The sequence below is a fragment of the Cavia porcellus genome, unplaced genomic scaffold (genome assembly GCF_034190915.1).
Source record: "Cavia porcellus strain 051 isolate PalLab524CR breed Dunkin Hartley unplaced genomic scaffold, mCavPor4.1 scaffold_15, whole genome shotgun sequence".
Taxonomy (NCBI): domain Eukaryota; kingdom Metazoa; phylum Chordata; class Mammalia; order Rodentia; family Caviidae; genus Cavia; species Cavia porcellus.
In genome coordinates, this window is record NW_026947498.1 from 71,924,056 (window position 1) to 71,938,516 (window position 14,461).

The 14,461-nt window shown below is 41.8% G+C and overlaps 1 protein-coding gene across 2 annotated transcripts in view; it reads right to left on the minus strand.

Moving 5' to 3' along the window:
* Positions 1-1,540: 1,540 nt before the first annotated feature.
* Ccr8 (C-C motif chemokine receptor 8) overlaps positions 1,541-14,461 on the minus strand; it is a 67,556-nt gene continuing 54,635 nt past the window's right edge. For both annotated transcript variants that reach the window (XM_063225137.1, XM_023562612.2), the window contains exon 2: positions 1,541-4,344. In XM_063225137.1, the coding sequence (XP_063081207.1) occupies positions 3,263-4,344 (1,082 nt within the window). In that variant the 3' untranslated portion in view covers positions 1,541-3,262. The remainder of the gene's footprint in view (positions 4,345-14,461) is intronic.

Genomic DNA, 14,461 nt, shown 5'->3' on the forward strand with positions numbered 1-14,461 from the left:
TTAATTTTCAAAGCATAGGTCCCTCTGTTGCCCAGGCTGAACTTGAATTCTTAGGATCAAGCAAAACCCCTTCCTCAGCTTCTCCAGGTACTTGGAACGACAAGCACATACCACTGTGTCTGGCTTTGGAAGCAGTTCTTGAAACCCCATACAGTGTTTTATTTTAAAGAGATTTTTAGAGCTTTGTAAAACCATGTATCCTCACTCTCTTAATCACTGTCCTCCTTGTTGGGACCAAATACTCAACACCTGCAGCATAACGGGGGATAAGTTTATCTGGGCTCACATTCTAGAGGCTTCTGCTGATTCCAAGGCAGGAAGACATTCGGTGGAAAGGCCTGGTGGAGGAAAACTAATCACCTCATGGTGCCAGTGTTGAGGCACAATTATAAGAACACTTGTATAAAATAACAAACTTACAAATTTCATGATTAATTAGAGGACTCCGACCAAGTTGCTATTCTGCTGTTGCTGGTGAATTCAGTTGACCCTGACAGTGTCCACAGCCCAGCTACAGATGAGCACTAAGTCAGAGTAATTGCCTATACCAAGGCACTCTGGGCTGACCTATGCTCATTCAGTAAAGGCCCTCTCTCCTGAATATTCCTATATTATGGTATTGCCCTTAACTATAGTATTTCTGTGAGAGCCTCCTCCCCTGGTTCCTGGAATGTTTCTATTGTTTCAAGACTAACCTGTGTGTCAATATATGAATCAATGCATGTAACCAGTCGTGAAACATTTGGTCACTCACTTGTATCTCCCACTTCTAATTCTGTGCAGACTAAACTCCTTCTTGATGCAGTGTAGTTGCTTAGGAAGAATTATCCTTGCAACAGTCCACTGGTGTAAAATCCAACAGTCCACTGGTGTAAGATTAAATGCTCCCTTCTCAGCTCTTCCGTGCAAAGTCTTCCTTTTGGTTGCTTTGTTTTGGATTGGTTTGGGAAATTTCCTGCAACACCAGGAAGCAGAGAGAGAAGCACGAAGCCAGGAAGGGAGACACACCTGACAGTGACCTGCCCCTTCTTCCAGACCCCCCTAATAACCAGTCAGCTATTGCTCCCTCATAATCTGGTCATCTCTCAAAAATCCCTCTCTGAGTCAGGAAACTCTTGGGTACATCTAGACAGAAACCATAACATGTCTGGTATACAGCTCTCTCCTTTTCTTCGTGGGAAAAAATAAAAAGCCCAAACTAAATCATTCTTACAAAAAGGACACATTAAATATAAGAAAATGTTTTGGTCTGAAGTAAACAATGCATACGCTAGTACAAAAAAAGCTGGCACATCTGTGCTAAGGTTAGTAGACTTTAGGACAAGAAGTATAGCAAAAGTAAAGGAGTATTTTATAACGCTAAAAAAGCAAATACAAGCCAGGCATGGTGGTGCATGCCCGTATTCCTAGCACTCGGAGTCTGAGATAGGAGGATCCTTGCAAATTCAAGACCAGCTTTGGCTACAAAGTGGGTTCAAGGCCAGCCTGAACTGCATAGTGAGACCCTGTCTCAAATAGACAAAGTTAAAAAAAAATCAAATTCAATAAAAAGTGTAATCTATATTTTCCTTCATCTAATAGATTCAAAATACATACTGAGCAAAATAAACAGAATTAAAATGAAAAATTGACAAGCCACAATTAAAGGGACAGTTTTCAATGTACCTCTTAGTAATACACAAAATAAACAAATAGCAAAAGTCACCAAAAACGTACAAGTCTTTAACACTTTGATGAATCAGCTATAGTCAACAACTGTAGAATACACTCATAATTTTCAAGTGTGCATGGAGCACCTAGTGAACAAACCACAGCCAGCATTGTAAAATAATTCTCAATCAGTTTTAAAGAACTGAAAGCACACATGTGTGTTCTCTAAGAAGAGCAGACCTCATGTTTCAAAATTTAAAATTAATACCTAAAAAACTCAAGCTTCAAGGCCGAAAACCCAATGGAAAATAGATATTACAGTAAAAAAATAATGAAAATGTATTACATTAAAATGTAGAAATCCAGGCATAGTTACACACATCTGTAATTCCAGCATTCTGGAAGGATGAGACAGGAGGATCAAAAGTTCAAACCCAGCCTGGGCAACTTAGTAACTTAGTGATCGTATTTGTGGGGGGGGGGGGAAGGGTAAAATATACATTTAAACCAGTGTCTAGGGGGAGAGAGGGAATGAGAAAAAGAGAAGGGAAAACAGATGTAAGGAAGATTAAGATGTCTTGTGTGCGTAGACCAGCTCCCCGTGAGGAGCGTGTTTATTATACATCACACATACATACAAAATAAAAGGGGGTGCAGTTACTGTAAAACTATCTTAGTTAATTAAGTCCACAGAAAGCAGGTAGGCTAAAGAGCATAAAAAAGAAATGAACAGATAAAGTCAGGAAATTAACATAGTCAAAAGAAACAGCTAAGCCCAGGAGGGTCAGAAGAAAACTCACATTGTCAGTATCGAGACAGAAAAGGTATTACTTGAGAGCCTCATACATTTAAAAAACTATAAGAAGAAACTGTGAGTGACATCATGCTCAAAACTGAGGTTAACAGTCTCAGTGTTGAAATTAAAAACCAGTCTCTGGGTAAGTCTCTGTCAAATTTAATGCATAATTTGAACTCTTCCTGCAGAGAAGCCCCATTCCTGAAGTTTCAGTAATGAACATTCCAAGAGGAAATAATGCCAAATATTTTACACAAACAGAGAATACAGAAAAACAGAAGACTTTTCTAATCATTTTTAGAAGAACAAAATGTCCTAGAAGGACATTATAATAAAGGAAAATTACAGGACAGTATCTCTAATGAACATAAACACAAAAATCCCAAGACCAAAAGGTCATGTTTTTTCTAGGAAAATATAGATTGAAAAGCCATTCACTGTAGTTCATCAAGTTAACAGAGTAATGGGAGAAAACCTTATGATTTATTTTAATGGGCAATAAAAATTTGATAAACTTTAAATTCATGTGTGATAAAAACACATGGAAAATTAAGAATAGAAGGTAACATCTTTAATCTGCTGCTAAGATTATGTTTTAAAAATACCCTACTGCTACCATTATACTTAACTGTGAAATATACAGAGTATATAATAACATTCTTTTTGAAAATTGAGATTAATTTGTAATAGGAATCCATTACGTATCATAAATCATGCCTTGCATCTGTCACTAAAATGCTGAGAGTTCGTTTTCCTCTAGCCAGACTCCAACAAAGTCATGTGTATCTTACAGAAGCACCAGGAGAAACAGCCTCCTCACAAGATGCAGTCCACAGTGGAGGAATGGGAGGAGCGCTGGTGCGAGGAGGAGGACTTTTCCCAGCTCTCTCTGGGAATCTGTCTTCCTATGTAGAGAAATATGTGGTGGAAACATTTCTGAAATAGTTCCGAGAGGTGTTTCTTGAACTTCTCGCCCACAAAAGCGTAGATAACAGGGTTCATGCAGCAGTGCACGAAGGAAATGGTCTGCGTGATGTGGGTGGCCGATGTCAGCCCCTGGCTTGTGCTGCACCCATCCAAAATGTGCAGGCTGTGTAGGGAGGTGAGGAAGAGGACCACATTGAACGGGACCCAGAAGACCAAAGACGCCACCACCACGATGAGCACCAGCATGATGGCTCTGGTCTTCTGTTGGTTCTGGCAATTCTGCAGCTGGCGCAGGATCCTGACGTAGCAGAACAGAAAGATGGTGCATGGAACCAGCAGGCCCACGATGTTAATTTCAAAGTGGGTGAAGATCTTCCACTTCCAAGCCTCATGATTGTAAAATGAATAACACTTTAGGAAACCGTCTTCAGAGGCCACCTGGTAAAACACTAACAATGGGCTGGTGGCCAGAAGAGTGGCCAGCCACACTGCCAGGCTCAGGCCCGTGCCCATCCTGGTTGTCCTCACCTTCACAGAGTACACAGCGTGGACAATAGCTAGATACCTGTCCAAGCTCATGAGGGTGATAAAGAACATGTTGCTGAAGAAGCCAATGTAATAAAGGCCAGAGACCACTTTGCACATTACGGTCCCAAATACCCACTGGTCCTGCTGGTAGTAGGCTTGGAAGGGCAAGGAGAAGACAAAAAGCAGGTCAGACAAGGCCAGGTTCAGCAGGTAGATGTCTGTGATGCTCCTCAGCTTCTTGCAGACCACGAGGACCAAGATGACCAGGCTGTTTCCCAAAAGACCGAAGACAAACACGAGGCAGTAAATAGTGACGAGCAGCCACTTGCTGTTCCTGGTGCTGAGTCCCTCTTCACAGGGGGTTGGTAAGAGGTCTGGATAGTAGTCCTCCGTCACTGTCGTCGCGTTGGGCTCAGGAGTATAATCCATGGAGACAGAGGGACCTAGTCAAAGAAGTACAGAAGAGACATTCGTTTCTTCACACTCTTCTTTTAAAAGTCTAGGCAAAGGCAGAGGTCGAATTGCTGTGCCTCCGAAGTTCCCACACGGGAGCTCTCATTCTCAAAGTGACTGTGTAACGGCAGGGCCCTAACGGAGGCGGCTACAGTCAAAGGAGCTCGTGAAGGAGACCTGACCTCCCCTCTGTCCTCCGTGCTCTCTTCTTACATCGAACGAGAAAACTCCTTAAAAATATCTCCTCCCTTCTCCCCCCTCTCCCTTCCTCCCTTCCTTCTTCCCTTCTTTTTCTTTTACAACAGAGAAGCTGAAGTTCCTTACTACTCAGTGTGTTCCTGGACACCAGAGACGGCCACTGAAACCACTTTGGTGCGTGTTATTCCAAACGGTTCCACCCTGTGCTTTCGCGTTTGTACAGCTCTACACATATTGTGTTGTGTTTACTGTCTCCCTTTCTTCTTTTTCTCCTTTCCTTCCCTTTCCTTTCCTTTCCTTTCCTTTCCTTTCTCTCCCTCTTCTCCCCTTCCTCCTCTTCCTTTTCTTGTGCTACTAGAGATTGAACCCAGAGCTTCTCCAATGCTAGGCAAGCATTCTAGTACTGAGCTACACTCCCCATCACTTTTGTATTTAAGTGTCTGCTTAGTCTTCCTAAATTGCAGACTGGCCTCGAACTTGCAATCCTCCTGCCTCGGCTTCCAAGTACCTGGGATTACCACGCCCAAACTCACTTTTAACTTAACATAAATTCTGTCTCTCATTTTGTATTTTGCTTGTTTTAGAGATATAGCATTCATGTTTAGTTCATTCTTTTAGTTGTTTTCCTAAACACCAGAAATAGCTACTTTGAAAGTATCGTAAATAAAATGAGCCTAATTATATTAAAAATGAAAATGATTAGATTTACAAGAAATATACCTACTAAAAGATACAATTCAGAATTCAGTTATGCAAAATATTTTTTTTATTTTTTTATTTTTTTTAGTTATGCAAAATATTACAGGACCTGGGAGTGTGGCTCGGTAGCAGACCACTTGCTTAGCACATGCAAGGCCCTGGGTCCCCTCTCCAGCAGCAAAACAAACGAACAAAAAACAGATAATCTTTGTTCAAAGGCATTGAAGCAGACCTGAGCAACAGGAAATATATTCTATCTATGAATTCCACTCACAGGCACAGTGAAGGATCTGTCCTTATCACATTTCCCAGTCTTATGAGAGCCCTGCGGCTCTCCTGCATCCCCAGAGAGAATGGCCTGGCTGAGTTCTCTCCCACCAGAGGGCAGCCAGAGATGCTTGCAGAGGTTGTGGGCTCTGCCAGCGCCGGTAGATGGAGAAATTCCACGCTGAAACAGCAGCCTCGCCCCTGTCTGTCACTGGCTAAGCACTGGGCACTTCCTGGCACGTACCTTAATGCAGCAGCCGCCCCAAGGCCTTGTCTTGAGGTTCTTTCTAACCCGCTGGTCTGGCTGCCTTTATATGCTGCCCTTCCTGCCCTGGGCTGCTAGGTGGGACTTTTATTTTTTTCAGTAGTAGAAGATAACAACCCTCTCTTATCTAGAATTGACTATCTCTACACCTCAAGGTTTCTTTTTTCTTTTTTCCTGTGGTACTGGAGAACTGGGGGCTGCCCCAGGGCCTCCACACTGAGCTAAATCCAGAGCCTTATACATGTGTGCACACACACATTTTTGAGACATATATACACCAAGTCATGAAGTTGCCCAGGCTGGGCTGGAACTTTTGATCCTTTTGCCTCAGGCTTCCTGCTTGTCTCTGCTCTAAGGGAGGCACTTTGCCTTAGAGGCAAGCAGGGATCATCATCACTCCTCCTGACACACTGGGAGAGTATTTGTCCAAAAAGGCTATGTTAGGATACAACCCATCAAAGTAAGTCAAAGTGTAGAAGATATTTTAATGTAGAGAAAATTTAAAAATTTTAAAACTCCTCTTTTTTTTTTTTTTGTACCAGGGATCGAACTCATGACTGTATGCTTGCAAGGCAGGTGCTTATGCTGCTGAGCTAAATCCCCAGGGCTTAAAACTTGTATTTCTAATACTACGCATATTACTAATACTGTTCAAGGGTAAAACTGGGAGACACAGCCTGTTCCTGTAGTTAGAAAGCTACAAACTTAATGAGCCTTGACACTGCAGGTGACAACTGCAAGCTAAGCGCAATTCCTACTAAGGGTTGGAGTGACCCCACTGCTAAGGCGTTGCTGGTGATTGTAGCTCCTGTGGCTTCTCTCTTGGTCTGGCTTTGCTTCCTCCTTGCAGATTTCCTTAGATGATCCATGTTCCTGTCTTTTCCAGACTTCAGGAGTCTCTGCGGCTCCTTTGGCTTCACACTTACACTGTGACACGCTGCCTGAGCTCCTAGGCCCTCTGAAATCATGGTGGAAGTCTTTTTAACCCCGCAACTCTTGCATTATTCATGACCTAAAACCAGGAGCAAGTGAATGATGCCAGTATCTGCTGCTAGCTAGATCGGTAGACAAGCTTCCCTCTCTCTTGGCTGTAAAGGTTGAGTACCTGGATCATTGGGTACTTGAATTCAATTCTGAGGAACAAATTTTCTATGCTGCCACCATTCTGGAATGTGGTGCAACCACCACCATTCTGGAACAGATATTTTGCAGCTTTCTCCTCAAAGCAAAACCTTTCACTTTTCAGTTTTGAGGCTGCAAAGGGTGGAGTCCTGCTGCTTCTTGTGAAGTCCTCAGACCATATTTTCTACTCTCTTATTCCTTTCCAGCAGTTGAGATCTTCCCAGCTCTATCTTTGTAGTTCACAACTTTATTGGAGCTTCCTTTTTGGCTAAACTCACATTTTAAATCATTCTGCTGGGCTCTTTGCTCTTGATTTTCTACATAGATCTGACTAAAAGCCTCCAACAATAGCCATGCCACAGCCTCAACATTAGACTGCCTTGAAATTTCTTCTGTCATATTAATTGATCCAGTGTCCTTAATCTCAGCCTTATGCAAAGTCTCTGGACAGGAGCAAAATACACAAAAACTTTTGTCAAGTCACAACACACATCATCTGGAGTCCAGCAGAAACCTCCTGGCCCTGGTCTTTACTGCAGGATTTCTATCACTGTTCTGACCTTCTGAGCTCTGACCAGAATCTCTCATACAGAACAACCTAAAGTGTTCTTCTCTTTCAGGAGACATCTCTGAACCTTTCTAAACTCTTCCTACAAGACACTCCCAAAGACTCTTGGACCACATGGTCGGGTTGCATCACAGCAATGACCCCACGTTTCTGGTACCAAATTCTGTCTTGACATTGTGTTAACTTAGGAGCTTTAGAAGTTTAAAGAAGCAACTCAGCAGTGAGTCAAATATTCTCACTTTGTAAGCATCCTCAACCTTTGCAAGAGGAAGGCATGGAGACCCTCTCTGGCCTTCTCCTCTCTCTCTGCTTCTTGGCTGCTGTGCCAGAGGATTTTTCCTGTTTCCTCCTACCACAGTTTTTCTGAGACACCGGAAGCCTAATAGCAATGGAGCCAGCTAACCAAAGACTGAAACCTACAAAGCTGAGCAAGATTAATCTTTTCCTCTATCAGTGGTTTTTTTTTCAGATCACAACAACTGAACAATGAAAAATTAACATAGAAAAATTGGTGCAGAAGGTTGGTCATCATTGTGACTGGACATTCCTAACCATGTGGTCCATTCCATTGGAATTGTTTGTTGGAGGAGTTTGGCAAAGGTTGGAGGAGCAAACTAGAAAGAAGTTGTAACCACAGTGAGCCCAGATGACCAGACATGCAGACAGGAAAGACTATGCCACGAGCTCTAAGATGAGAGCAGGACTTTACTGGGAATTGAACTAGAAGTCGTTCATGTTCTGTTCTGACAGAGAACTTGTCTACGTTTTGTCATAGTCTGATACTGTGATGCTGAATTTAAAGATGATGAACTAGTTTATCCAGCAGGAGGATTTTCAAGGCAGCACAGCATTCAGGATGTGGCATGGGTATTGCTGGCTGCTTTTAGCTAAATTTACAATGAAAATAATAAATTTTTTACAAAGCCCACAAAGCATCAAGATTTGAAAAAGTTGTAGTTTGGTCAGAAAAAGAAGTACATCCAGCTAAGAAGGACTGGCTTTTAAAGAGATTAGTACACTCAAAAGAAGCCAAATTCTTTGAACTAGAACAGGATGTCTCAGGTATCGGTCAGATCCCACCTATCACACACTTAAGAGTATAAACTCCTAATCTAGTTTGAAAGACTGCTTTGAAAACACAGTGTTCGGGTGCTCTGATCACACAAGACTGCCTAGGAAATTGATTCCCCGTGATTGGCCACTCAAGCACTCAGAGGGTGCTACAGTCACTGTCCAAGGATATCCAGCTCCTATTTGAGGTGGCAGTAGATTGTGGTATCACCCATGTGATGCTATTTTCTTAGTCATGCAGAATACAGGAGTTACAGGGTCACGGAACTTTCAAAGGAAAGTCTGGGAAGCCCAGTGGCATGTGACAGAAGCAGATTCCCTGCAGTCAGTCCTTGAAAAAAAACAATGCTGAAGCTGTGTTAGTTAAGTCAAAACACTACCAAAACCCAAGAAGTTAGAGACGCCAGGAATATGAAGATCCACGGAGGGCAGCCACGGTAGCCGAGTCAGCTCAAGGGAGCGACTGTGGGATGTGTAAGGGGCAGGACTGGCCTTTGGAGTTCACGTCACGCCAGCTTGTGCCCCAGGTGCTGGACATGGAGCTATAGAATTTAGTACCTGTCACGCTCCGTGTCAATCTTGTTTTGCTGATTGCTTCTTGCTAGTTTCCTATCCCTTTTGGGATGGGAATGTGCACCCTGTCCCACTACTGCATGCAGGAAGTATGTAACTTGTTCTTGTGATTTTAACAAAGTCTCACAGCTCAGAATTTATCTTGAGTTTCAGAGACTTTGGACTTGGATTTAAGCAATGCTGGAACTTTTAAGAGTATGAAGACTCTTGGAGATGGACTGAATTCATTTTCCACTGTGAGATGAGCATGAGGCTTTGAAGGCCAGGAGAGGACTATTATGGTTTAGATCCATAATGCTCCTCACAGGTTGGTGTGTTGAAGACTTAGTCCCAGCAGGTGCACTGGGAGGTGGTAAGATCTTCAGAGGTGCTGGGACCTACCGATTTAAAGAAAATGGATCCAGGAGGGTGTGGGTTTGTATTCAGATCGTGGCCCCCACGTTTACCCTTCTGACTCTGTCTTTCTTGCTGTCACCAATGAGCAGTATTCCTCTCTGGGCCGCTCTGCCATATGTTCCGCCTCTCCACAGGCCCAGACACGTCGGAGGCCCTGACCGGGCACTGAAACTGCGAAACCACAGGCCAAGTCAGATCTTTCCTCCTTTGAATTGCTGTTCTCAGGTATTTTGTCACAGTGTCAAGATGACTAATACACACAGGTTTTCCCAATTCAATGGTATTCAGAATAATACCATTATTTTTTGGAGAATCGCTGATTGTTATTTAGATTGATACTACACCTTAAAAATATAAATCCAGCAATGCTTTGTAGGGTAAAAAAGCATCTGCTTAACAAAATGCGGTACACAGAAACCTGAATCTAGTAAAGCTTATGTGTATTAATATAAAACCAATTTATTAGAAAAACTTCTGAACTCTATATAGCTTAAAGCCCTTTATAGATTATCAAAAAAGCTGCAAAAAACATTTTACTGTACTACATATTTGTTTCCTCTGTAAGAATTGTCAAGAATATTGCTTGTGTATACTCAAAGATATAATCACAATTTTGCTTTAGAATATAGAATACAAAAACAACGTGATTGATATCATATTTGTATTTTTAGTTGAATTTTAAAGAAATTTATGCCACACTATATGCAAGAAAAACTGATTTGGTTTATCAGCTTTATTCCTGAATTTAACTTCTATTAGTATCTTTTGTGTGTGTGTGTGTGTGTGTGTGTGTGTGGTCCTGGGGATTGAACTCATAACCTTGCGCTTGCCAGGCAGGTGCTTATGCCACTGAGCTAAATCTCTGGCCCTTAACCATCTTTTTTTTTTAATGCCACACTTAAGAACTTAGCATATTTTCAGCACTGTTGTCATCCTTAAAAAGGAAAAAAACCACAATTTTACAGTTCTCTTAAGGAACTTAACAGTTATGGCCGTTTTCATTACAGAGCTCCATGAAGAATAATGCGAAAAAAATCATGAAGAAAACTATTCGAAACAGGGGTTGATTTTTATGACAAACAGATTAAGCCAAGCACGATAGTGCTCACCTGTACTCTCAGCCCTTGAGAGGCCAAGGCAGGAGGATTGTGAGTTTGAGACCAGCCTGGATTTCACAGAGAGTTCAAGTCCTTGGCTACTTGAGAGAGAATTGTCAAAAAACCAGATAAAGGTGACACGTATGCTATAACTGCATCCATGCTTAGCATAAATGGATGTGGAGATATCCCAAAATAAAACAGGTAGAAATTAAATAAGGTATGAAACACTACTTCTTCTCAACAGATCTATAACCGAGTATGCATTAATAACTAAATTTTTTATTTTTACTTTCTGGGCTCTCAGTCTTTTTGTTTTCAAATCAATTTTATTCAAGGATAAAAAGAATGATGAAGAAGAGGAAAAAGAGAAGGAGAAAGAGGAGAAGGAAGAAAAGAGGAGGAAGAGGAGGAGGAGGAAACTAAACTTCAAAGCACATCAATCGGGGGCAACAATGGTCCATACACTGCACATTGTCATTCCCAAGCCGTTCACCCAGAGCACAAGACATCTGCATTCAGTTGTCCACACAATAGCACCACAAACATTTCTCTTCAGTGTACTCAGAGAAATCAGTAGTATAACTGTCTTAACTATTTTATATACATATGCATGTACATATACCTACGTTTTTTCTTCCATTTTTTCACACTAATGAAACAATATATTTATACGTGTCTTGTTTATTTCACTAATAAGTATGTTCTCAAGGTGCATCCATTTACCTAGAAAAGTCTCCTGTTTACCTTTCTTTATGGCTGAGCAGTACTTCAATGTATAAAAATACCGCATTTTTTAATTTTAAAGAGAATAAAACCAAAGAAAATAAAACAGAACAAAACCAATCAAAAGAAAGCAGAATAAGTGATACAGGACTTCCAAACCTTATGAAATCAATGATAGTTACCACAATGCTTTTGTTGTGTACAAAATAGCTGCAGAAAACACCTTCAGACATATTAAAAATTGAACAGAACAGAATAGAAACAATAAAAACAAAACAATGAATGTAATCAGGGACATCAAAACAAGCCAGTAGTAAATGCATAACTGGTTCCATAATATTTCTTGCCATCTTTCACATATCTGCTCATGCCATCAGAGTTAACATAAACAAAACAAAAAAAAGGGGGCTGGGGATTTAGCTCAGCAGCATAAGCACCTGCCTTGCAAGCAGGCGGTTGTGAGTTTGATCCCCGGTACCTATTTAAAAAAAAACAAAAACAGAAGAAAGTAAAAACCAACCTAATAAAACAATGAAAATGGTATAGTTTCCCAGCAGGGATCTCCTCCCTGTAGGGCCTGGTTCCCTCTCTCCACAGTACGCTAATGGTGCCGACTCACAGAGAGAGGCTTGGGTCTGGTTGTCCCCAGCCTGGCATGGTGCTGGTTTCCTGCGGGGGGAGCTCCTCCCATGGGGTCTGGTTCTCTCCCTCCATAGTCCAGAAATCTACCACATCTTTTTATCCATTCCTCAGAAGATAGGCATTTAGGTTGTTTCCAAGATCTGGCTATAATAAACTCCCAGTGTGGCGGCCTAAACCCATGGTATTCTCCCTACCAGGTGGATTTCCTAGGAGCGTTTTTTAGTTTGGGTTTTTTTTTTCTGTAATGGGGGTTGGATTCATGACCTCATTCCTGCCAGGCAGGCACTGTGCTGCTGAGCTATTTCCTCATCTCTAGGAGTGTGTTTTGACCGCATTTGGAGCACACTGTTATGGGTTACTAAGAACAAATTACAATAAAATCTGTGAAAATTCATAACTACTACACTACTACATGACTACCCACACACTCACTTTTCTTTAAAAACACAATTACAAAAACAAATAGAGGGGATATGGTTACCTCCACATGTATCTGGAACCCTCCAGTGAGCCTCCAGTGAGGTGTTACAGCCCACAGGGAGAGAGACAGACACAGACAGACACAGACAGACACAGACAGACACAGACAGACAGACAGACAGACAGACAGACAGAGCAGTACAATTGGGATCTGGGATGACCAGTTGGTTCATGAGGAATAAAAGGCCACAAGGCAGCCAGAACCTCAGCTTATTAATTGAGGACAGAATTGGAAGACGAGATTATCAAATGGCTCAGAGGGCAGAGGTGGTCTTATGCTAAGAAGGATCTTTGCCCGAAATGCCTTTAGGCTTAGTGGTTTCAGTCTTAGTCTTACTCTTTGTCTTGGTGTGTGGGAGAGGACAGCCCTCCCATAAAGAGATAATGGGAAATTTCAAAAAGGTGATACCAATAATTCCAGGCCTCCATTTATCCCTTAGGAACTATGCAAGATTAGCCACCATGAATTTGTGGTTCCCAATACACATGCACATCTTGATATCTTGGTTTCCTCCATATACACAATTAGATCTTGATATCTTAGAGATGCTTAGGTACTGCCAAGTGTACAGGGGACTACATGGCTTCCTTGATGTTTCTCCCCAGCCAGCAGGGGAGGGAACTTTTTCTATAACATTTTACAACTCTGGTGAGTTACCCAACCTCTTGACTAAGGAGATCGCTGAGCCCCTGGGGACAGGAAAACAGCAAACAGTGCGGCAAAGGAGGAAAAACTCTCTCATGATTTTATAGAAAGCAATTGGTCTAGCGAAGGCCATGACTCATTCTGATGACCAACACTGACAGAACTGAGAGGCACCATACGTGATTCCAAGGTAAATTCTGTGGTGGCTTAACTGACCTTGGTAAATAGCAACAGATTAATTTTATGAATGCAGGTCTCAATTTAACTTTCCCTTGATCGTTCAACAGAAAAGTATAGCCAGAAGATATATAAAACAATATCATCATAATAAGCTAGATATAGGAAAAGGCTCCAGTCACTAACCCCTTCTGGAAGTTTCTAGCTACACCAATAATTGACCACTTTTATCGATTACTAAGAATAAATTATCATAAAATCTATAAAAATTCATAACTGCTACACTACAACGTGAGTACTCACATACTCATCTTTTTTTAAAAACACAATTACAAAAAAAGTATGGGAGAATATGGTTGCCTCCACATGCACAATTAGATCTTGATATCTTTACTCCCCCAGACTCCTAACAGGATGTTTGTTGCTATGATATTAAACCTGCCCAATCAACCACTACTTCTATGCTGTCCAGGAAAAGCGGCAAACCCTTCCCAGTGCACAAGCTAATAAATGGCGGCCAGCTAGAGATACTGAGTCTTTGTTGCCGGAGGACATGGTTCAGCCCAGATCCCTCTTCACCCCTCTGTTTTTCCCCTTGCTTTCTTTCCTCTCGTGTGTCTTAACCTAAATGGGAGACTGGGAGTTTACTGCAGGCATCCCTTATAACTGGCACCATGGAAGGGACTTTATCATAATTCTTTCTCCCCAATTCCTTTTCCTTCTTTTTAACCCTTACTCTCCTCCGTAATGACAGGAGCTTTGTTTCCATTTTTCCTTTTTATTCTCTTTCTCTCCTTTTCCTTCCTTCCCTTCTTCCTCTCCCTCCCCTGTACCTCTTCCCCTTTGAACATTTTCTTTCTGCTTACCCACATCTGTACTCCATTTGGGTCAAGGAAAACAATGAGATAGTTAAACTGTCAGCAGCTGATCAAGCTCTGGATCTAATGGATGAGCTGATGGGAAACGATAAAACAAAAGAGACAATGTAATAGTCTGTGGGGGGTCCGTGAAGGTCAGACCTTTCTTGGAATTAGGACAAAGATTTCTCTGGACTGTCCACATTTATTGAATCCTTAAGAAATCAAGGAGGTGGAAGGCACATCTGAGAAAAATGGTGCATGAAAATGAGCAGGGCTTGAGAAGTTAGAACAAAGACATTCCAAGCAGTAAAACTGGCTAA